Below are 22,650 nucleotides of genomic sequence, written 5' to 3'. Positions count from 1 at the left end.
TGAGAGACAAGGTATCTCAATCCTAACTTCAAAGCTAATCTTAATTTCAGTTATAACTTCCTTGTCATATTTTGTAAATGGTACTTAACACATGCATATTCCTTTCCAGTTTACAGCAATATTAGTAGCAGCAGCACCATAAAATATTCATATTTTATTTCTCCAGTTAAGGAGTCAAACATTAAAATATTTCACTCACTCAGGAAAAGAATGGTGAACAACAGAGTCATTAGAGATGGTGTACATATTTGGATTGAAAATGATACCACTGTGATCTCTACAAAGAAACAATCCTGGCATTTGTCTTAATTGATTTATGGGAAACTATGGAAAACCTAAATCTAGATGGCCAGATGGGAAATGAATCCAGATCCTCCCAAATATTTGTCTCACAATCACTTCTATCAGTTTCAATCAATCCAGCATATAATAATTATTTACAGTGTCAGTTATTTGTGAATATACTTCGTTACACTGCCGATACTTCCTTTTCTCTTCAATAATTCTGTTTTACTTTTTAGATGCAACACGCATGTGAGTAAATTGTGTACTGTAATAATGTTTCAGTACAACCACATAACTTTCAAAATATAAAAAAGTTTATGTAAATTTCATGGGTTTTACATTATTTCAAAGGAAAATTTTGTTAGGTCAAGTAAAATGTATACTATCTGGAAAGCAGTGCCACATGAACACCAAATACACTTATCTGACTACCAAAGACTTGGAAGATAACTTACATCAGAGTCTGTCACATTGTTTGGCAACAATGTCAGCTGCCACTTCAAATGACGTAAAGCATTTGTTGCAGAAACTGGAAGAGGACGGCAGGCATGAAGATATGTTGTCAGCTGACGTAAGGAGCTCTCCAAACCGCGTGAGAACTCTTGTTGTGAGGGCGTGTGAAAGTCTTCAATCACCTGCACAGTTTTAAAATAATCATCACTCATCAATACCAAAACCTGATTAATGAAGTAATGTCTGCTAGAAGTTACATATTTTAGTTAAGATCTTCTATACAACAGCTCAACAATCTCAACATATTGAGTTACTATTACACAGTTTCAAGTAACACCGCAGCACACGCAATGATGCACAGAATAACGTTCCATAAAAATTACAGTCATGTTGCTAAATGCAATCTGTGAGACTATATACTATGACAGAAAATATATTGGGAGCAGAGGGGTGAAATTAGTTGAGGCAGACATCAGTTATGTGACTAAAGAACTCTGGAAAAGAAAGTACGATAATCATAACAGGTAGGTATGCTGAAGGTATTTAAATTTATTCTATTGTACTAAAATGTGCAGTTTAGCCTGAATTTCAATTGCATCGGACACAGAACAATGATAAAGTCTGAGATATGTAGGAAGAAATCAGCTTTCAATTATGTAGCTATGATTAAATATAAACATACTCTGGTCAAAATTAATTGAAAATTACAGGCTCCAAGAGCAAAGAAATAGTAAAGTCTCACTTTCTACTAGGTATTTGGTTTTAAAAACGAAGTACATTTCCTCTCTACAAAAGTAATATCACATATTCAAAAATAAACCATATCTTTACCTGTTTAATTGCATGTAATAATGCTACACAACGAGCATTTGATCCAGTCACAACCCTTGATTTATACTGTATTCCTAGCCGCACGATGGCTGGATGTAACGATGCTTCTGCTCCACTGAAACGTAAATATATTTACGCTATAAACTCTACACACTGCAGACAAATACAAATACCTATATAAGTTTGAATGAGGCTGTGAGACACCCAATCTGCACAAAACAAAGAGGACAATAAGGAAAGGCATGGTGTGAAACATAAAACACACAAAATTAAACAAATTATAAAATTTTATCTCCAAATCGCGACCGTACCCTACCCCCACATTCTCCCTCATGAACGCTTCCGCTTTTGTCTAGTGAGCTTGAGCCCATGCAACGACAGATCATTTCACAGAGGTGAGAAGGATACGTACTCTTCCTTGGGCAATCCAGTTCAAATGAAAATGTTTATTGGATGGAACAAGTGGGGAAAAAACGAAAGCACTCACACAACCCAATGTGTGACATGATACATGCTGAGCGATGCAAGACAGATAGGATGAGGTGTCATGAATGAACCTCAGGAATCATACTGCGTGACCTCCCTGAGTAGCCTTACATCAGTGTGTGGTTTTGCTTGTGTGGATGAACACACATTCCTATACTCATTGGACCCACTTAGCGTTTTGATGTTCAAAATATCTGAAATACCCAGACATTGGGCACTGTGCCAATGGAAGCATTTCTGCAACTTGATCATGTGAGGCCAAAGTTCCAAGAGTAGAAGAAGTTACTGATAAGCTAAACCAGTTCAAGCCTGAAGCCTTGGCTGTGTCACAAGTGGGAAAGACTGTCTCAGAGTGAAGCGAAAAAAACAAACACCTTCCTCCTCTTCTCCTTCTTCTTCTTCTTCTTCTTCTTCTTCTTCTTCTTCTAAGATAGTTAGCAAGAGAATGAGGAAGGAGTTCACATGAGACATGCGGGCAGGAAACAGAATCAGACCCATAGTACTGCTGTCTCAGTTTTAGCATGGTGGTTTTCCAACAAGGTCTTCTTGTTACATCACCTCAGAACAGTAGAAGACATTACAGCAGGCCCACTTTGAAAAACTGGGGAGGATGCAAGTCCAGTATTTAAAATAGCAATGTTGAATGTACAAGGTCAGGCATATAAAGAAACAGAGTTGGAACAAGAATTAAGTAAAGCTAAAACTGATATTGCTGCCATCATTGAAATGAAAAAGAAATTACAGGGAACGATCAAATTTCAGAATTATTTGATGATCCATTGCGGAGTATCACAAGAACAAAGGGCTGCTGCTGGAATCTCAAGTGAGTGCAGAAAGCATAAAAGAACAGAATATATCTGCACACTTTTATAAATAAAATAATAAATAAATAAAAGACTGTCACATCTTATAGTTCAGAGAGGGCGTATCTCCATATTGTCTTTACTGTATATGCACCAGAATCACAAGAGGAGAAAGTATACTTGGAAAAGGCTGGGAGATAGGAGAAGGTTTCCGTTAGATTACATCATGGTCTGCCAGATATTCTGAAATTAGATACTAGATTGTATGGCATACCCATGAACAGACACAGATTCAGATCACAATTTAGTAGTAATGAAGAGTAGGCTGATATTTAAGAAACTAGTCAGGAAGAATCAATACACAAAGAAGTGGGATACAAAAGTTCTAAGGAATGAAGAGATACGCTTGACCTTCTCTACGGCTACAGATACTGTGATAAGGAACAGCTCAGTAGGCATTTCAGTTGAAGAGAAATGGATACCTCTAGAAAGGCAATCACAGAAATTGGAATGAAACCATGGGTAACAGAAGAAACACTTCAGTTGATCGATGACAGAAGGAAATACAAAAATGTTCAGGGAAATTCAGGAATACAGAAATACAAGTCGCTGTGGAATGAAATAAACATGAAATGCAAGGAAGCTAAGACAAAATGGCTGCATGAAAAATGTGAAGAAATTTAAATATGAATGATTGTCGGAAGGACTGACTCAGTATACAGGAAAGTCAAAACAACCTTTGGCGACATTAAAAGCAAGGATGGCAACACTAATAGCGCAACGGGGATCCACTGTTAAATGCAGAGGAAAGAATGGATTGGTGGAAAGAGTACATTGAAGGCCTCTACGAGGGGGAAGATTTATCTGCTATGGTGGAAGAGACATGGGATCCAGTATTAGAATCAAAATTTAAGGTAACTTTGGAGGACTTAAGATCAAATAAGACAGAAGGGATAGATAATATTCCATCAGAATTTCTAAAATCACTGGGGAAAGTGGCAATGAAACGGCTATTCATGTTGGTGTGTAGAATGTATGAGTCTGGCAACACACCATCTGATTTTAGGAAAAATGAGTCTGGCAACATACCATCTGATTTTAGGAAAAATATCATCCACACAATTCCAAAGACTGCAAGAACTGACAAGTGTGAGAATTATTGCACAATCAACTTAGCTCATGCACCCAAGTTGCTGACAAGAATAATATACAGACGAATGGAGAAGAAAATTGAGGATGTGTTGGATGACGATCAGGAAAGGTAAAGGCACCAGAGAGACAAGTCTGACGTTGCACTTTATAATGGAAGCAAGACTAAAGAAAAATCAAGACATGTTCACAAGCTTTGTCAACCTAGAGACAGCTTTTGACACTGTCAAATGATACAAGGTGTTAGAAATTCTGGGGAATATACGGGTAAGCAACAGAGAGAGACAGGTAATATACAAAATGTACGAGAACCAAGAAGGAATAATGAGAGTGAAAGACCAAGAATGAAGTGCGCAGATTAAAATGGGTGTAAGACAGGTATGTAATCTTTCACTGCTATTGTTCAATCTGTGCATTGAAGAAACAATGATGGAAATTAAAGAAATGTTCCAGATTGGGATTAAAATTCAAGGTGAAAAAATGTCAATGATAAGATTCTCTGATAACACTGCTATCCTCGGTGAAAGGAAATACAGGATTTGCTGAATAGAATAACCAGTGTAATGAGTACAGAATATGGATTGAGAATAAATCGAAAAAAAAGTCATGAGAAGTAGGAGAAATGAGAACAGCGAGAAGTTTAACACTAGGATTGGTGATAACAAAGTAGATGAAGTTAAGGATTTCTGCTATCTAGGTAGCAAAATAACTGTGACGGATGGAGCAAGGACGACATTAAATGTACACTAGCACTGGCAAAAAGGCATTTCTGGCTAAGAGAAGTCTACTAGTATCAAATATAGGTCTTAATTTGAGGAAGAAACTTCTGAGAATGGAGTACAGCATTGTTTGGCAGTGAGACGTAGCCTGTCGGAAAATGGGAACAGAAGAGAATCAAAGCACTTGAGCTGGCTGATTTGGGGGATGGGACCAAACAGCAAGGTCATTAGTCCCATGTGTTTAGGGAAGGAACCACACCGGCATTTGCCTGAAGCAATTTAGGAAAACACGAATAACCTAAATCAGATGGACAGCCATGTGTTTGAACCATCGTCCTCCCGAAAGCACTCGAGATGTGGTACTACAGAAGAATATTGAAAATTAGGTGGGCTGGTAAGGTATGGAATGAGGAGGTTTTGCACAGAAATCGGAGAGGAAAGGCACGTATGGAAAATACTGATAAGACGAAGGCACAGGATGGTACAACATCAATTAAGACATCAGGGAATAACTTCCATGCTACTAGAGGGAGCTGTAGAGGAAGGCAGAGATTGGAATACATCCAGCAAATATGAGGCTGCAGGTTTCAAGTGCTACTCTGAGATGAAGAGTTTGGTACAGAAAAGGAATGGGGGTGGGGGACATCCAACCAGTCAGAAGACTGACGACTGGAAAAAAAAAAAACACCAGAAGAAGAAAGAACTCAAAGTGCTAAGGGATTTTATGACCCGTTACAGAACACTGCAGGAAAAATGATTATATACTTAACATGGGAGACTTATGCCAGAGTTGGTAAGAGACTTATTGAGAATATAGTTACAGAGGGTGAAAATACACTGAATAATAATGGAAAGAAGCGAACAGAGTTAGCAATTTATAATGAACTAAGAATAATAAAACCCATTTTTAAACAATGTGACATCCATAACTTTATGTGGGCAGATCAGGTATAGCTTCAATAATAGGCTATACTCTTTCAAATTAAAAGACATGGGTAAGAATAAAAGACAAAACGGCCTACAGAAGCTTTGGTGTATCATCAGATCACTTTTTGTAAGAAGTTATGCAACTTTTTCAGACATGAAAGAAACCATCTGTAAACATATAGCTGGACGCAAGAACTTATACAATGCATTTACTTCAAGAATATAGTATCAAACTATATTATCAATAGAGACTAAATGAGAAATGTCGTTTGATTCAATACAATATTAATGGAGAGAAGAATACTATTAAAGTAATTACCGTATTTACTTGAAACTAAGCTGCACTTTTTTCCAGTTTTTGTAATCCAAAAAACCGCCTGCGGCTTAGAATCTAGTGCAAAGTAAGTGGAAGTTCTGAAAAATGTTGGTACGTGCCGCCACAACTAACTGCTGCCGTCGAATATATGTAGTTCTACACAGGCATGCTTTGCAGGCACAAAGATAAATACTGGCGTCAAAACCTCTGAGTCAGCAAATAAATTAAAAAGGTAGAAGACAAGCTTTTTTCTCTGCCCCGAGTTTCGACCACTGCATTTTCATACATTATCCAATGAAATAAACAGAAATTCCGTATTGTTCATCTTGAAATGTAGCAGCCTTTCAAATATTCGTAGCAACAAAAATAAATTTCTTTACACAAAAATACCAACAATGCAGAAGGATTTAGGATTGTTGCACGAGTTGATACGCTGGGGCTCATTAAGATTTCACGTAGCGGCACCTATTGCTTCGTGGAATTTTGTGAAGTGCTTGTTGGTGTTAGTGGACCATAACGAAGCGCTTTCATTATAGTGCCAAATTCAAGAAGAGAGTTATTTCTTTTGCGGAACAAAGTTCTAATCATGCTGCAGTTCTGCAATACGCGGTTGACGAGAGCAATGCCAGGCGATGGCGACTGCAGAGAGACAAATACTTCAATGTTCAAGTAGCAGGAAAGCATTTAGTGGGCCAAAGTGTGGACGATATCATGCACTAGAAGTGATTTTAAATGAATTTGTTAAGGGACAGCATCAGGAATTCCTGCCTGTGAACATCAAAATTTTAAAAATTAAGGTACATGAAATTGCTAAAGAGCAAAAAATCAAAATTTTTAAAGCTACTCAGAGCTGGATTGATCGTTTATGAAGCACTGGGATTTTTCACTTCGGAGGCGAACTTCAGTTGCACAGAAGCTGCCAAAAAATTATGAAGAAAAACATGTGGAATTTCAGCGCTTTATAATTAGGCGGCGTGCAGAAAAGCAATACCTTCTTGGTCAGATGGGACATGCTGACCAAACTCCCGTGTATTTTGACAAATTATATGGTTGACACCAAAAGAAAGAAAGTTTTTATTTCCTCTCCATGGATTTTAATACCTACTCCGAATTTTTTCTTTTGTTTCCTTTACTGCTTGCTCAATATACAGGTTGAATAACATCGGGGAGAGCCTACAACCCTGTCTTACTCCCCTCCCAACCACTGCTTCCCTTTCATGCCCCTCGACTCTTATAACTGCCATCTGGTTTCTGTACAAATTGTAAATAGCTTTTCGCTCCCTGTATTTTACCCCTGCCACCTTTAGAATTTGAAAGAGAGTATTCCAGTCAACATTGTCAAAAGCTTTCTCCAAGTCTACAAATGTTAGAAACGTAGGTTTGCCTTTCCTTAATTTTTCTTCTAAGATAAGTTGCAAGGTCAGTATTGCCTCACGTGTTCCAATATTTCTATGGAATCCAAACTGATCTTCCCCGAGGTCGGCTTCTACCAGTTTTTCCATTCGTCTGTAAAGAATTCGCGTTAGTATTTTGCAGCTGTGACTTATTAAACTGATAGTTCGGTAATTTTCACTTCTGTCAACACCTGCTTTCTTTGGGATTGGAATTATTATATTCTTCTTGAAGTCTGAGGGTATTTCGCCTGTCTCATACATCTTGCTCACCAGATGGTAGAGTTTTGTCAGGACTGGCTCTCCCAAGGCCATCAGTAGTTCTAATGGAATGTTGTCTACTCCCGGGGATCTACACCCTCTTCCATTTCCATAATATTGTCCTCAAGTACATCGCCTTGTATAGACCCTCTATATACTCCTTCCACCTCTCTGCTTTCCCTTCTTTGCTTAGAACTGGGTTTCCATCTGAGCTCTTGATATTCATACAAGTGGTTCTCTTTTCTCCAAAGGTCTCTTTAATTTTCCTGTAGGCAGTATCTATCTTTCCCCTAGTGAGATAAGCTCTACATCCTTACATTTGTCCTCTAGCCATCCCTGCTTAGCCATTTTGCACTTCCTGTCGATCTCATTTTTGAGACGTTTGTATTCCTTTTTGCCTGCTTCATTTACTACATTTTTATATTTTCTCCTTTCATCAATTAAATTCAATATTTCTCCTGTTACCCAAGGAGTTCTACTAGCCCTCGTCTTTTTACCTACTTGATCCTCTGCTGCCTTCACTACTTCATCCCTCAGAGCTCCCCATTCTTCTTCTACTGTACTTCTTTCCCCCAGTCCTGTCAATTGTTCCCTTATGCTCTCCCTGAAACTCTGTACAACCTCTGGTTTAGTCAGTTTATCCAGGTCCCGTCTCCTTAAATTCCCACCTTTTTGCAGTTTCTTCAGTTTTAATCTACAGTTCATAACCAATAGATTGTAGTCAGAGTCCACATCTGCCCCTGGAAATGTCTTACAATTTAAAACCTGGTTCCTACTCTGTCTTACCATTATATAATCTATCTGATACCTTCTAGTATCTCCAGGATTCTTCCATGTATACAACAAAAATTAGGGAAAGCAAAACGGACTTGGCAGTAATTCCAGGCAGGATCAGGAATTCTGCAACAACTTGATGTCTGTTTGAATAAACCATTTAAGGACAAGGTTAAACGCATTTACATAGACTAGCTTTCAAAAAGCGACATACAACTGACAACAACAGGACGTGTAGAGTGCGCAAGTTTGTCCCAAGTGTGCCAAAGGATTTACGATGCATGGAAGTGTGTTCCAAATCAGACCGTGCAACAAGCATTTAAAAAATATTTGATATCCAATGCACTAGATGGCACGCAGGAAGAAGCTCTGTACGAAGAAATGAGCAACAAAGAATTGAGTGACAGTGATTCAGAATCATGACTGATATTTTAAACATTTCATATAAGATGTATTACAAACCTAATAAAATTTTGTTTTAAACTTCAGCGTTTAAATTATTTTATTGCACAGGATAGAAAAGCATGGAGAGCTGCACCAAACGAGTCTACGAACTGAAAACAACAACAACACACTCTGGATTTGAAGTCATCACTAAAAGTCTACTATGAAAATCCGACTGGCAAGACTGTTTGGGATGTATGTCAATATGGCCAACTCTACGTTCTGAACTTTTTCCTACATGTGGCAAGAGATGGTTGCTAATAGGAAATTATATGAATCGTGAATCACATGCAGTATCACCATAAGAATAAGACGAATGTAAAAATTGTGCCATGTATACTTTCGTATTTACTGCTATCTCTGTTAAATCCTGTCTGCCTAATAAACTATAACAAGTGAGATATGTCATGTCGTGATACAAGAGGCGTCTGCAAAGATTTTCAAATGGAGAAAAACTCTTGTTCAGAACATCTTCTATCACACACAGTCTATTATTTGGTTCTTGTTGATCATTATCAAAGAAAGCAGCAGTGTAAGTAACAACAAAAAACAGTCGCCTGCCATAGTTTCGCTAATGAGGCAATTCCTCTCTTTCTTTATTGTAAGCGGCGGTAGTGCAGTCAAAAGCAAGCCATGCCACGAGCGGCGACATGTCGTGAACACTCATTATCAGAATGCGACAAACAATGCATGACACAGTACAATAATGCATTTTCAGCTTAGAGTGACATAAACACCTATAAGAAAGAGAACGGCACTTATCAGATCAAAGCAAAATAAGCAAACCATTCAAACCAGACGAAGCTCGTGAAAAAGGAAGGGTACCCGTATAAATACGGATGGAGCGCCTGACATAGCAACGGCTACCTGGTAAAGCTTAACTGCTAAACTTACGACTCGAACCAAGCTACTGTAGCTGTATCTTCATCCATTCGACCTAAATTGTGTCTCATGTTACAATGGACCAACTTTGTTTCGATTTGGAGGTGCGGTCTAAATCTTTTCTATCCCCTTGAATTTCGAGTCTCAAATGTCAGGTGCGGCTTAGATTCAGGAGTTTTTTTTCCCTTCATTTCGAGTCTCATTTTTCAGGTGCGGCTTAGATTCAAGTAAATACGGTACAATAAAGCAGTGACTGAAGCATCGGGAATGACAAAAAAGAAATATGCTAAAAGGGGATTATTGATTTGGTGCCCACAATACCTCCGTGGGAAGAGGCGAAGTTGCTGCTCAGGACAGCAGCGGGACTATTGAAGACCGCTAAAATATCAATCTGGGTACCAAAACTATTTAAGGATGTTCTCCAGAAACACCATTAGAGAAAGCACAGCCTTGACAGAGGACTGGAGGATCATTAACTGTAAGGTTGGAACTGATGGTCAATCCCTTGTGATAAAGTCTGAGAGAAATCCCTGAAAGCAACGCAAGAGTAAGACCTAAAGTGTTGCTGGAATGTTGCAGATAAAATTGCAGCACAGTAATGGGGCAACTGCCACGATGAGTCACTTTCGAGTAAGACAGGCCCTGATCTAAGAACCATAGTCGTACAAACTGGGTGTGTCACGAATCGAAGGAACTGGATTTAAGTTTATTCATGTGAGCAATTAAGCTGCAGGTTAAATGTGCCTGTGGCCAGCCAATGGGCATTGGGTTCGTTTATTGCAGTCAGCCAGGTGTACCAGCGATGTGCACCAGCGAGGCTGCAGCATGAACATGTCCTCTAAAGTATGCTGAGGACCACCCAACATTACTTATAAGGCTTACTGTGAGGAACAGAACACTTGCTTCACTCTTAACATTTACATCGAACAGTCAAGAATATGCAAGTAGAGGTATCCTCCTTATCTCGAAAAACATGTAGTTGTAATTCTTGAACTTTAAATACAATAAAACTTTATATTGTGAAAAAAAAGAAATAATTATCCAATCGACATGCTTTTTAAGTCCTACAGTTTATATTATGAATGCACGGTTTTGTTTCACTTTGAGAGTTCATAGACTGAAACATTACAAAGTCTGAAATGTCTGCCTAAACTTTCATCCATCTTAAGTTAAAATTTTGATAAGAAATCCAGTAGACTTGGAGGAAATGGCGGATGCATGACATCATATTTAAAAAAAACTGCCCAATCACCAAGCAGAGCACTCACGGGAATGTATCTTGGTGGGACAAAAATCTGGATTTGCGAAGAAAGCTAGTAAGAAGACTGTTTACCATTGCAAGAAGGAAAGGACAATGAACAAAATGTTGAGAAGCCTTCTTCAATCCAATCTTGCTGTTAAGCAAGCACAACAATCATCCTAGAAGACATTTTGTGAAGAGTTAAAAAGTACAGCTGCCAGAGTCCGACTCAAAAAAATCCTGATTAGGTTGCGAACAAATTCAGGAGACACACTAATGATGAAGGATGGTGATTATACTAGGTTAGCACTTGAGATACTCAAAGACCTCCTCAAGACTCACTCACCCAATGCACACTTGCAGATGTTTCAAACCAAAATTCAGCCCTTACACAGTACTCATTTACAGGTGATCAATGCCAAGGAATGTGTGGATTTCAATAAAATCCTGTGTGTGATGGGAACATTTCAAACATTCAAGCCTCCAGGTCCAGATGGTATCTTTCTGGCTCCACTGCAACAAGCAGGAGAAGGATTAACTGGATTCCTATGAAGACGGTGTAGAGCTAGTTTAGTTGCATGGGTCATTCCCAATGCTTGGAAGGCAGTGAAGGTTGTATTCATTCTAAAGCCAAGAAGAATCAATCATACCAAGGCTAAGAAAGTGAAACCAACCAACCTGTCCTTCATTCTTCTAAAGACATTAGAAAAACTAGTCAACATGCATGTTAGGAGGAGTAAGTTAAACGGAATTCCTCCACATGAAAACCAACACACTTATCAACCAGGCGAATCAAGTGAAACAGAACTTCTCCAAATTCATACGAAACTATCAAACACACAACTCTTTCAGGAAATCACACTCTGCATCTTGCTTGATACTAGTAACAGGAATTTTGACTCCACAGTTAAATTTATAAAAGTGCACGGCATCATGTAGGTGGATTAAGATCATGCTGTGCAGATAGAAAGAAGCAGGCACCATGTGGATGTGAAAATGGTGATCAGCGCCGCCAAAGGAAGAGCTAAGGCGGCTGCTGAGGCTTGGCATTAGAACGCAGTTTTCCTCAGTCAAAGTTGGTTACGGACAGCTTGTATTTATGTTCATGAGTGCAGGAAGCATTTTCTGACCAAGTGTGTTTCTCATTTATTCATCAGATATCGTAAATTAAATAGGTAGAATGATTAACGTTCTCCTTTGCGATCACTTTCATGTGCACAGGGCACTCATGGGCCTTAGTTTAAATCAGTTCGTAATAAGACGCAAAAAGTCGAAAGATGGCACAATAAATCAGGCTATCCAAACAGTAAACGGAAGAGAAAATAAATATAATGTAGTATTACTATAATTGGCACCACAAACAAGACAGTCAAGTTTATGCTTGTTCTGTGCACCTATGTCACATTCTCTGAAGCCAATGAGCATTCAGTAGTGTTCTGCACGCTCTACTGTAAATATCTTAGCCAATGCGAGCAATAAATACGACTGTAGTGAGTTATTTAGTACATTTTTATTTCATTTGCTACAATTTCTCACATTTGCTACAATTTCTCATTGCTGATGGTGATGGGTAAATAACAAATTCTACATAAGCTACCAAGAGACGTAATTTGTGGGATACTCATTTTCTTCAAGCACAAAGCATGTGTATGTGCATACTACAACCGTCACTTAGAAATGGCAACACTGGATTCCTCATATGGGCTTTGACCTGTTCGAACAACCACTGTTTGTGAATCTGGCTATAACACAATAGCAGAAGTGTTCGACAACTTACGGTGGCACGTGAAGTCTGCACACCTTCAAGACCTGCAACTCCCGGCAGCTCCACACCACAGTCTTCTTGACTATTGCAGAAATAGGGTCAATGAGTGGCGAGCAAGGAATGATGAAGTTACCGAAAAGATCCCTAAGGGGTGCCCACAGGGGTCGATTTATAGGTCCATTTTCTGGAACATAACTACTGAACCACTCCAAACATTAAAGGAAGGGTATGATTGCACAGAAGGAGTAATCGCATATGTTGATGACCTAATTCTTGTGATAATGAACAACTCTAAGAGAGCACCTTGAAGTGAAAACGTCGGCTGTACTACAAACTATGAGCAACTGCAAATGAAACCCTCCACGGCAATCGCTGTCCGCGCCCCGCGCCATGGTCGCATGGTGGAACAGATTGCGACGGCATCTCAGATGACGTCGGAGTGATGGCTCTGTCCGCCGTGGTCATCACAACTATACGTTTGCTCGATTTACTCTTGATTAACCCAATCACTGTTTCCCAAGCCTTGCTAAGATTATAGCCACAGTCACAGTTTATGAGGTCGTCATTGGTGCGAATTTCGATGGTCTCTCTAACAACGCTGTCCCAGTATCTCGACGTCTGTACCAGAATCCTCGTGCATTCATACTCCATAACGTGATTTTCCGACAAACAATGTTCAGCGACCGCCGACTTGCTCGGATACATCAGTCGAGTGTGCCTCTGGTGTTCACGGCATCGATCCTCGACGGTACGCATCATCTGACCAATATACGACTTGCCACACTGACACGGAATCTGGTACATGCTGGCCTTCCTCAAACCGAGGTCATCTTTGGCGCTCCCCACCAGTGCACGAGTTTTATTCGGAGGACAAAACACAGTTCTGACCCAGTGTTTCTTCAAAATGCGGGCGATTTTCCCAGAGAGTGCGCCTGCGTATGGAATGAACGCAGTGCCGATCTCCTGCCTCGTGATTTCATCCATATCCACAGGTTGTGCTGTAGTGGTTGGGCGGAGAGCACGTTGAATCTGCCACTCTGAGTACCCATTTTTTCGAAATACAGTTCTCCGATGTTCCAATTCCTAGGGTAGACTCTCTGTGTCAGAGATAGTGCGCGCCCTATGTACTTGAGTTTTAAGTACCCCATTCCTCTGTGAAGGGTGGTGGCAGCTGTCTGTCTTTATTTGCACGCCCCCGCTTCGCTAACCTTCTGCACCCACATTTTCTACTCAAGTCTCCCTTTCCTTTGCCATGTCACACGTATCCACAGAAATTTATCCAAGCGGGGGCAAGATTCCAAAAGTTCCATGTTTTATACAATTGATTAGTTGAGTTTGAGAACATGTTGTGCCCCAAGAAATAAATTTGACATGAAGTACACACAGCTCATTCTATCTTAAACATTTGCTAGTTATCCAGTGAATCTTTTGTAAGGCAGATTACTGCTGTACCTCGAAAGTAAGCATATTTCATTACTGTATCCAACATATATCTTTGTATATTATTAATACGAACATGGATGAATGAAACCTGCGAAAACACCCATCAAATTGGTTGATAGAACCAGCCCTTCACTGCCTACGACTTAACCAAACTAGTATTTGTCTCCCATGTTTCGCATGTGATGGTGTAGACATGGCAAATGGATTATGGAACTCTTAAATCTATGGCTGGATGCTGCGCAGGGTTGTACCCAATAGTTTATGAATCATATAGTTTAAGAATGTCTAGACACCTTTTCATTCTTTATTCAACTTTTTATCCCTCTCATCAAGTGCAGAAATTTCTATTTCTTCTGTATTTGCGCTTGCAGATGAAGTATAGGTGATTAAACCTACAGTATAACAAGACCATATCTTTCATACTCTACTACAATCACTCTACCGTGTAAAACTGAATGTAGTCTCAGCAACCTTTGATCAGTCAAATGCAAACTTACTGTTGAGATCATAATTTACGTAAGCTAAAGGGCTGCTCTTGTGGGCACTGAGGATGGTTGTGGGGAATGTAAAATGCGGCCACGTTTATACCGTGCTAGATGTTGGATCTGTCCATTTTGGTAGCTCACTAAGGACTGTACAAGGAAGCGACAGAGAAAAGAATGGGTGCTCTATTTCCGCAATGCTCTGTAAAATTCACATTTCCCAAGACAGTAAAATAATGGCGAAACAGCTGCCATGACAAGAAAATTATATAATTTACTGTCAGCAGTCTTGGCAATCAAACAATCAGCAGTCTTGCCAATCAAACAATGTAGTGTTTACTAGAGACATTGTGTTACCCCTTGCATGCGGCTGAGTAAAATCAGACACAGTAATTTCCAGAAATATGTGAGAATTTTGAACTTAGTGCTCCCTTGACCCCCCTCCACAGACACGTAAGGGAAAAGGGGGGGGGGGGGGCCTGGTTGAAAAGATATGTTCCTACACCTAAAATTTTAGAAATATGTGCTGGCAATATCTACAGAAATCCGATTGTGGGGAACGCTCCGAAAAGATCCATGAAGGAAAACCCAAGTTCAATCAAATTTTGAGCATTATATATCAATTTGGAAGCCACAACAAATTGGATTAATTAATACAGAAGAGCTGCATGGTTCAGCATAGGTTCTGGAGTGAGTCAAGAAACATTACTTCTTCCCAAATAGATCTCTCATAATAATCATGATGGTAACACCAGAGAAACCTGAGCTTACACTGAGATGAGCCCACAGTCTTTTTTCAACTCGCCACCTGTAGACGAAATAGGAAAGAGTGGGAGACAATACTGTAATACTATGTACCCTCTACGACAGACTTCAAGGTGAGCTGCGCAGTATAGATGTTTATATAAATACAGCTGTTCTCATGTAAATGCAGATGTTTCATGGACCTGAATTTAGTCAGTTGCCTTTTTTTTTAAAGCCAATATGAAGACTTTTAGAAGAAAATCTGTACACCATATTTATATCTGATCAATACAAAAGAGCTTTCATTCGCTTTTACAGATATCTTTTATCGTAATTCAAAAAGAATTCTTATGTACTGGAATTCTAACTTGGAACCTTTCACAGCCAAGTCTATATATAACAAAAACTTCTTGTACGGTTTGTATTAAACTAAGGAATGAAATGCTTACACAGCTGCAGAGATGGCTTCTTTCTGACGTAGATATAAATGGTTGAACAGCTTCACTTTGTGCTGAACATCTACAAGCCCTTGCGCTACTTTCGAAACAGGACTCGCGGTACTGCTCTTGGCTGGTGCTTGTTGCTGGAATGCGATATGCAAAAGATGAGAAGAAGAAAAATTGTTAACTACAACATTCTTAAAACTCTAGCTGTATTTCATTCCATAAACGAAATGTTACTAACATCTATAATACAATCAAATATCTAATTACAAATATTTCTCAATCTTATTACGATTAAATACTGATAGAATGTGACAAATTAATATCTACATCTACACTCTGTGAACTACATGAATTGAATGGCAGAGGGGTACTTCCCATTGTATCACTTATGAGGACTTCTTCCTATACCATTCACAAACTAAGCATGAGAACAGTGATTGCTTAAATGATTCAGTGGGCACTGTGTAGTTAGTCTAATCTTGTCTTTGCTGTCTCTACAGGATGATTTGATGACTATGTTGTACTTCCAGAACCCTCGCTTACAGTATCTCCACTTTTACTCTCGAGACCTCTTCAGGTGGCTTTTCTTGGACAGTTGAAGAGCTATTATGAAAGTGGCTGCTATTACACATTGATCAGAAACATCCACACAGCAGGTCCCATGTAACCAAAGTAATTAGTGGTATCTGCTCTTTATGATAATGCCTTCTTTATGGATTTCTGAAAAAATATTGCTCAACGAGTTTCCGATCGTGTGCCTGCGTGTGCACGTGCACGCCCGAGTGCACACCGAACATATGAAAAATGAACACAGATCATGCGTTTACTCATGACCTTACAGCGAACATTGGAACCCCCCAACTCTGAATTCCCCTCCTCTCACTAACGTTTATCTATTATCATTGGAATATTTAATTCTGGTGGTAACATGCACCTGAGAAGAGGTTACAGCTTCTGTTAACACATTGGAAAACCACATTATCCTCACAACTCTGAATGTGACTTGGCATACATATTCTAATATGAGTAAGGTCTGCAATATTAAATGACCTTTCATTGTTTTGACTCCATTCAGATGCAGAACACATGCACATTCTTGAAAGGAAATTATTTTTATTGCAGTGCTTTGAGCACAAATAGAATGTACAAATAACTAATTACAAGATAAAATCATCATATGCAGAATAAGGGTTCTTACAGTCAAACTATTATTTATCCAAAACAAGCTCTGACAAGATAACAGCAGGGTTTCTAAAGTTTTATAAGCAATTTCATAATAACTTTCTCATTTATGACACAACAGAACAACAAAACAGGATTCCTACCTTGTCTCTGGAAATCTTAGGTGGCTTGTCAGCCTTGCTTTTACTTTCCTCTTTCTGATCTCCCGATTTACGCTGCTGATTCTGTAATTTGGCTGCTCTCTGTGCCTCCTACAAAGTTTTTATGAAAAGATTAAATAGTAAGATTCTTTTAATTTGTATTGCAATAAATATAATGTGAACATGCATGAAGTATACAGTCCCACAAATTTAGAACATGAACAATATGATGGAAGACAACTATTGAAAGAAAACATATAATCAACATATAAAAAGAGGCACTGAGTAGCAGATAGGCATGTAACAACAGAGGATGGAGTGGTGAAGGAGAGGGGGAGGGACGGGGGAGAGGGAGGGGGGTGATGGGAGAGGGAGGGGTAGGGGGAGATGGAGGGGGGACGGAGGAGGGAGGGGGCCGGGGGAGAGGGAGGGGGGAGTAGGGTAGGAGGGGGGGAGGGGAGTGCGGGGGGAGTAGGGTAGGAGAGGGGGAGGGGAGTGCGGTGGGTGAGGGTGGAGGGGAGTGCGGTGGGTGAGGGTGGAGAGGAGTGCGGTGGGAGAGGGTGGGGGGTGGGGTGGGAGGGGGGAGAGTAAAGCTGCTGCTTAATACCTTTCACAACTTCAAACTACTATTTCAGTTCTATCCAAGGTATTCCCACTACCATATTAAAAACCAAATGCAAATAGAGAAACCTAGATTATAGGAAATGATAATGATATATATTTGAACATAAACTATTATTACCCTCTGAGACCTGTAGATTCTTTGTTTGACGAAGAGACAAAAGTTGGATGAAATGGGGTTGTTCAGGGTGGAACCGGGACCACTGGTCAACAGAGACAGGCCAACACCCACAATACATTACAAGTAATCAATTTCCAAAATTGCAGACATGAGTTCTCCTCAGCACTTGTCTTCAAGGGCTTGAATTTAGAAATAACCATGCACAAATCTAAAAAAGGGGGGGGGGGGCGGCAAAGAAATAAGGGGAAATAATTGGGTGAGAGGAGATTTGTCACAGGAGGGAAAGACAGAGACCGAGGGAAGGATGGCTGCCGGCTATTACAAAGGAGGCACATGGGATAAAGAATAGGGATGTTGCACCAGTGAGCTTGTCCTATATGCTTTTCTAATTACCTTCCACATTTTTCTTCCAACAGACAAAATATGTGCTTCCCCTTTAATGGTCGAAAAGATTGATGTTTAATATCTATTTCCTCCCCCCAATAAGTATCCCAGACTTTTACATCTATGTCTGTACTCCAGAAACCATCTTAAGGTGTGTAGTAGACAGTACTTTGGGTAGTATTCTCATTCCTATCTACCCTTTTCTTTCCCATTTGCAAATGGTGTGCAGGAATAATGAATGACCTGGCACTGTGCATGAGCTCTATTTCTGTGATTTTCCCATTACAGCAATTTTGCAAGATGAATCAGAGAGTAACTAATATCAACTTCTTGGACCACACACTTTTGGAGTTTTAACAGTAAACACTGCTGTGATGCATATTGTCTTGCTTGTGGTGTCTATGAAAGATGTTGGATGGGCATTTCCTGCACACACACACACACACACACACACACACACACACACACACACACACACACACACTTACCAAATGAAACTGTGATGAAACTCTTTTTTTCCCTCTGTATGTTCTCTCTCTCCTCTAGAAGTGTTCGAGGTTGGTAAGTAATGCTAAAAACTCAGTCAAATTCGGGTTTTCCAAGTTGCTTCATTCTTGGATGACTTTTATTTATTTATTCCATGTGATCTGATGGTACACAGTGTGTTGCAAATGTCGGAAAATATCAGTTAACACTGTTAACATATAGTATCATAATGTATTATATTGCTCATTGTTTTCAATTTAACACAGATAGCAAGATTACTGTTCTAAGTATTCATTTACAGAGTAAAAACAGTGACACAACAAATATGACTTCACGGCTTTGCTAAATTTTACGTTGTCTTTGATAGACTTAATACAAGTGGGAAGATTGTTGAACAGTTGGAGGCCCATGTGGAAAGCTCCCTTTCTACACAGTTGAGTGTTTGTACATAAAACATGCAGATTTGAGTTTTTCCTGGTGTTGTGTTTATGTATTTCATTATTTTTTACAACTCTGGAGTCGGTTGGCACTATGTGGTTCCTGAAAAATTTTAAGTCTCGAGAATGTATAGGCAAGGCAGTGTAAGGATTTCCAACTTTCTGAAGATAGGTTTGCAGGAGTCTCTGGGTTTGCTCCCAGTAATAATCCTCATTCCTCTCTTCTGGATTTCTTAGGGTTCATTCAATGGATCCCAAACTGGTGTTTGCATTTCCTAGAACTAATTTTATGGAGTCATCCCACTTTAGGTCACTACAGACAGTTACTGTACGATAGTTTACAGATTTTATTGTTCCAGTGATTGATAACCAATAGTGTCACTGAAATATAATAGGCTTTTCTATATATTTATGTGTATTATGTTACATTTACTTCCTGCAGCAAGTGTCATTCCTTGGCATGCCTTCCTGCATTTCACTACAATTTTCTGGTATTGTAACTTTCCTACATACAACAGCATCATCTGCAAAAAATGTACCAACTGTAACTCCTATCTCACCAGTAGATAAGCAGATCTGCCCCATAGTATGAGCTCATATATTTGTCTTTTACACTTCACATATAAAAAGGAAACAAGATTATGTTAATCCCTTGACTGGGGAGGACTGCCTGTGTGATGCTTTTGGGGCAGTTAACAATTACAACAGTTAGTTCAATGACACAGCTGCTGTGGTTCAACTGCTGCAGAAGTTTTTTGAGACACATGCTTGCTTATTGAATAGTAGCAGTTGTCTTCAGTATTATGTTAATGATAATTCTGCTGCAGATTCTCTTCACAGGTTTCCAGTTGCTTTAATACCAACTGATTTCAAATATTTTAGAATTTTCTCCTCTTAAAACATATGGGTCGTTAGCAAAGTGAACTTTTTCCTCTACAGTAGTGTATATTGACATGAAAATTCATGACAGATTTAATCAATAAGCTGAAATGGGACAGAGAGCTGCTATACAGTTGGGAAGGAAGAAGAGAGAGTTACTGACAGAAGGAAACTGTGGGGAGGGTCACAAATCATTAACAGTAGTTTGTTTAAACAGCCTAATTCACCAAATATCACAGGTATATAATTTTTGATTCTTAAATGAGACTGTCTTTTCTTTCAATGCTTTTGTTGTGGAATTAATGGTACCTCAAAACAAGTGTGGACACCAGGGCATGTCACTGTTTTAAGACAGCAACATACAGCAGATATTTTAATTTTGGTACAAATTAAAACATAAGCATTTGATTGTTGCTGCTCATTAAATCATTAATGCACTCAGTGCATTGTAAGTCAGATCACACAATCTTTCTGGATCAGTTAATACTGTGTTCATAAGAAATACAAGATATTAATAATTTGATAATTTCACAGGACTCAATTTAGTTTTGCAAACAGTTAATGTACCCATTTTGTGTAACCACATTTTCCTTTCCACATCTTAGATTGTGGTATTTCACCATCATCAGTTTTACTTTTGGGAACAATCAAGAGTCAGCAGCACCCTCATTTAGCAAACATTGGGCATGATAATTAAGCTAAGGCATCCAGAATGCTTGGCATCCAGAGTGCTTGGATAGCTCAGTTGGTAGAGCATTTGCCCGCGAAAGGCAAAGGTCCCGAGTTCGAGTCTCAGTCCGGCACACAGTTTTAATCTGCCAGGAAGTTTCATATCAGCGCACACTCCGCTGCAGAGTGAAAATCTCATTCTGGAAGTTTCAAGCTAAGGCACAGTTGTGGAGGAAGTATCAAGTATATTGCTACAAATATTCAGGTCACATCTGGTGAATTCTTGCCCACACACTACTGAGGACTCCTAGATAATAATCAGATTAAGATATTTGACCTTCTGATGTTAACATAACAGGCACTCTATGCAAACATACTTAGGATTTTAATTCCTTATGTTACACAACATTATGCTATGTTGCTTTGTAAACAGTTCACATTGAAATCAGCAAGTCTTGACACAAGCACTTTTGATTCTTAACACAACTGCACAGACAACTTTCATTTGCCTAAGTCTTTGGCAAATATTTGCCGAAAAACGTTTTTTGGTATCCTTGAAAGTTGCCTAATGAATCTTGAGCCTTTATTTCTGCCAGATGCAAGCATTCTGAGATTTTTTGAGGCAGCTGACATGTTCCTGGTTCTGTGCTCATGTAATTCCTTAATTCTCCTTTGTACCATCACAAAATACAGCATATGATACAAAAATGTTTCAATGAATGGATCAGTCACTACCGAACAAATTTTCCATCATTCCAATGTTTCTTAGCCTGTTTTGCTTCATTTCAAACAAAATTTGGAATTTATTTGCTATTCAAATGCCAGTTCCCAATGAGAGTGCTAAAACTGTTACTGCTCCACAACACTGTCAATTTTTAAGATTGGGAATTCATGATGCTCACTGTTAGCACAAAATGATCTAATTTTTGCTAATTCAGTAGCACAGAGCCAGTTTGCTTAGAATGTCAGTACTGTAAAAACAGCAGAAAGTAGCACTCAATAATGGATGCAAATCACACCCATAATTCTGTTAGCAAACATTGGGGGGGAGGGGGGGGGGGGTGAAATTTTCCAGTGGTGAGGACATTTACACAGTGGTTCTTGAATGGCTCCTTGACCAAAAAATGAATCTCTGGCATCAAGGGGCATGTTCAGACTGCTGTTTACAGAGGCTCAGTGGCTATGTTGACAAAAATAGTGTTATGTGTCTGTATCACTTTGAAGTGTAGGGTAACATTTAATAAAAGTTATTTGGAACCTTCAACATCGCAGCGCGTCAGCAATCGTCGGTTAATATATTAAAAAACTAAAAACCCGTCTCGATTATTCGGCCTGCCATGATAATTTTTAACTTTGTTTGTGAAGTCACCTCATATCTTATTAAGATAGTAGAATTGTGCCTACACCTAAAACTATATCTCTATGTAAAGGCTTTTGGGTTAAAGCAGATCACTCACAGCAAAGCAGAAGCATTAAGTTGTTGATAACCACACACCAAAGAAAGAATACTTGCTAGCTTTCAGAGTAATCGTCTTTCCAACTAGAGTAAAGTAAAACTCTCACGCACTGCCCCCCCCCCCCCCCTCTCCATTCACACATCTATGCCCCTACATGGTGCCAGCAGGATGGAAAGTTCCAATGCCAGTGCTGTGAGGTAGGGTGGGTAGAGGGAGAAAGGAGAGGGATTGGGGGGGGGAGGGAGGGAGGGAGGGAGGGAGGGAGGGAGGGAGGGAGGGAGGGGTGGCAAGTACATGGGGTAGGCATGTGATGTTCACTTGTCGAAGATTGTGTAGAGCTGCACATGCTGAAGGTGATGTGGGAACATGAATTGGGAGGGGTGGCAGGATGGAGGAAGGGAAAACTGTTGGGTAGAGGGTGGGGCATTGGGTT

General features: G+C 39.5%; 1 protein-coding gene across 3 annotated transcripts in view; it reads right to left on the bottom strand.

Annotated features, from left to right (window-relative positions):
• Positions 1 to 22,650, bottom strand: part of LOC126418448 (uncharacterized) — a 106,985-nt gene that overhangs the window by 59,855 nt on the left and 24,480 nt on the right. For all 3 annotated transcript variants that reach the window (XM_050085223.1, XM_050085216.1, XM_050085230.1), the window contains exons 4-7: positions 17,167 to 17,274; positions 15,845 to 15,978; positions 1,570 to 1,684; positions 741 to 920 (exon numbers count right to left, since the gene is read on the bottom strand). In XM_050085223.1, coding sequence (XP_049941180.1) covers positions 741 to 920; positions 1,570 to 1,684; positions 15,845 to 15,978; positions 17,167 to 17,274 — 537 coding nt within the window. The remainder of the gene's footprint in view (positions 1 to 740; positions 921 to 1,569; positions 1,685 to 15,844; positions 15,979 to 17,166; positions 17,275 to 22,650) is intronic.

This window comes from Schistocerca serialis, chromosome 1, assembly GCF_023864345.2.
Source record: "Schistocerca serialis cubense isolate TAMUIC-IGC-003099 chromosome 1, iqSchSeri2.2, whole genome shotgun sequence".
In the NCBI taxonomy this organism is placed as follows: domain Eukaryota; kingdom Metazoa; phylum Arthropoda; class Insecta; order Orthoptera; family Acrididae; genus Schistocerca; species Schistocerca serialis.
This window is presented reverse-complemented; position numbering and strand designations above follow the sequence as displayed.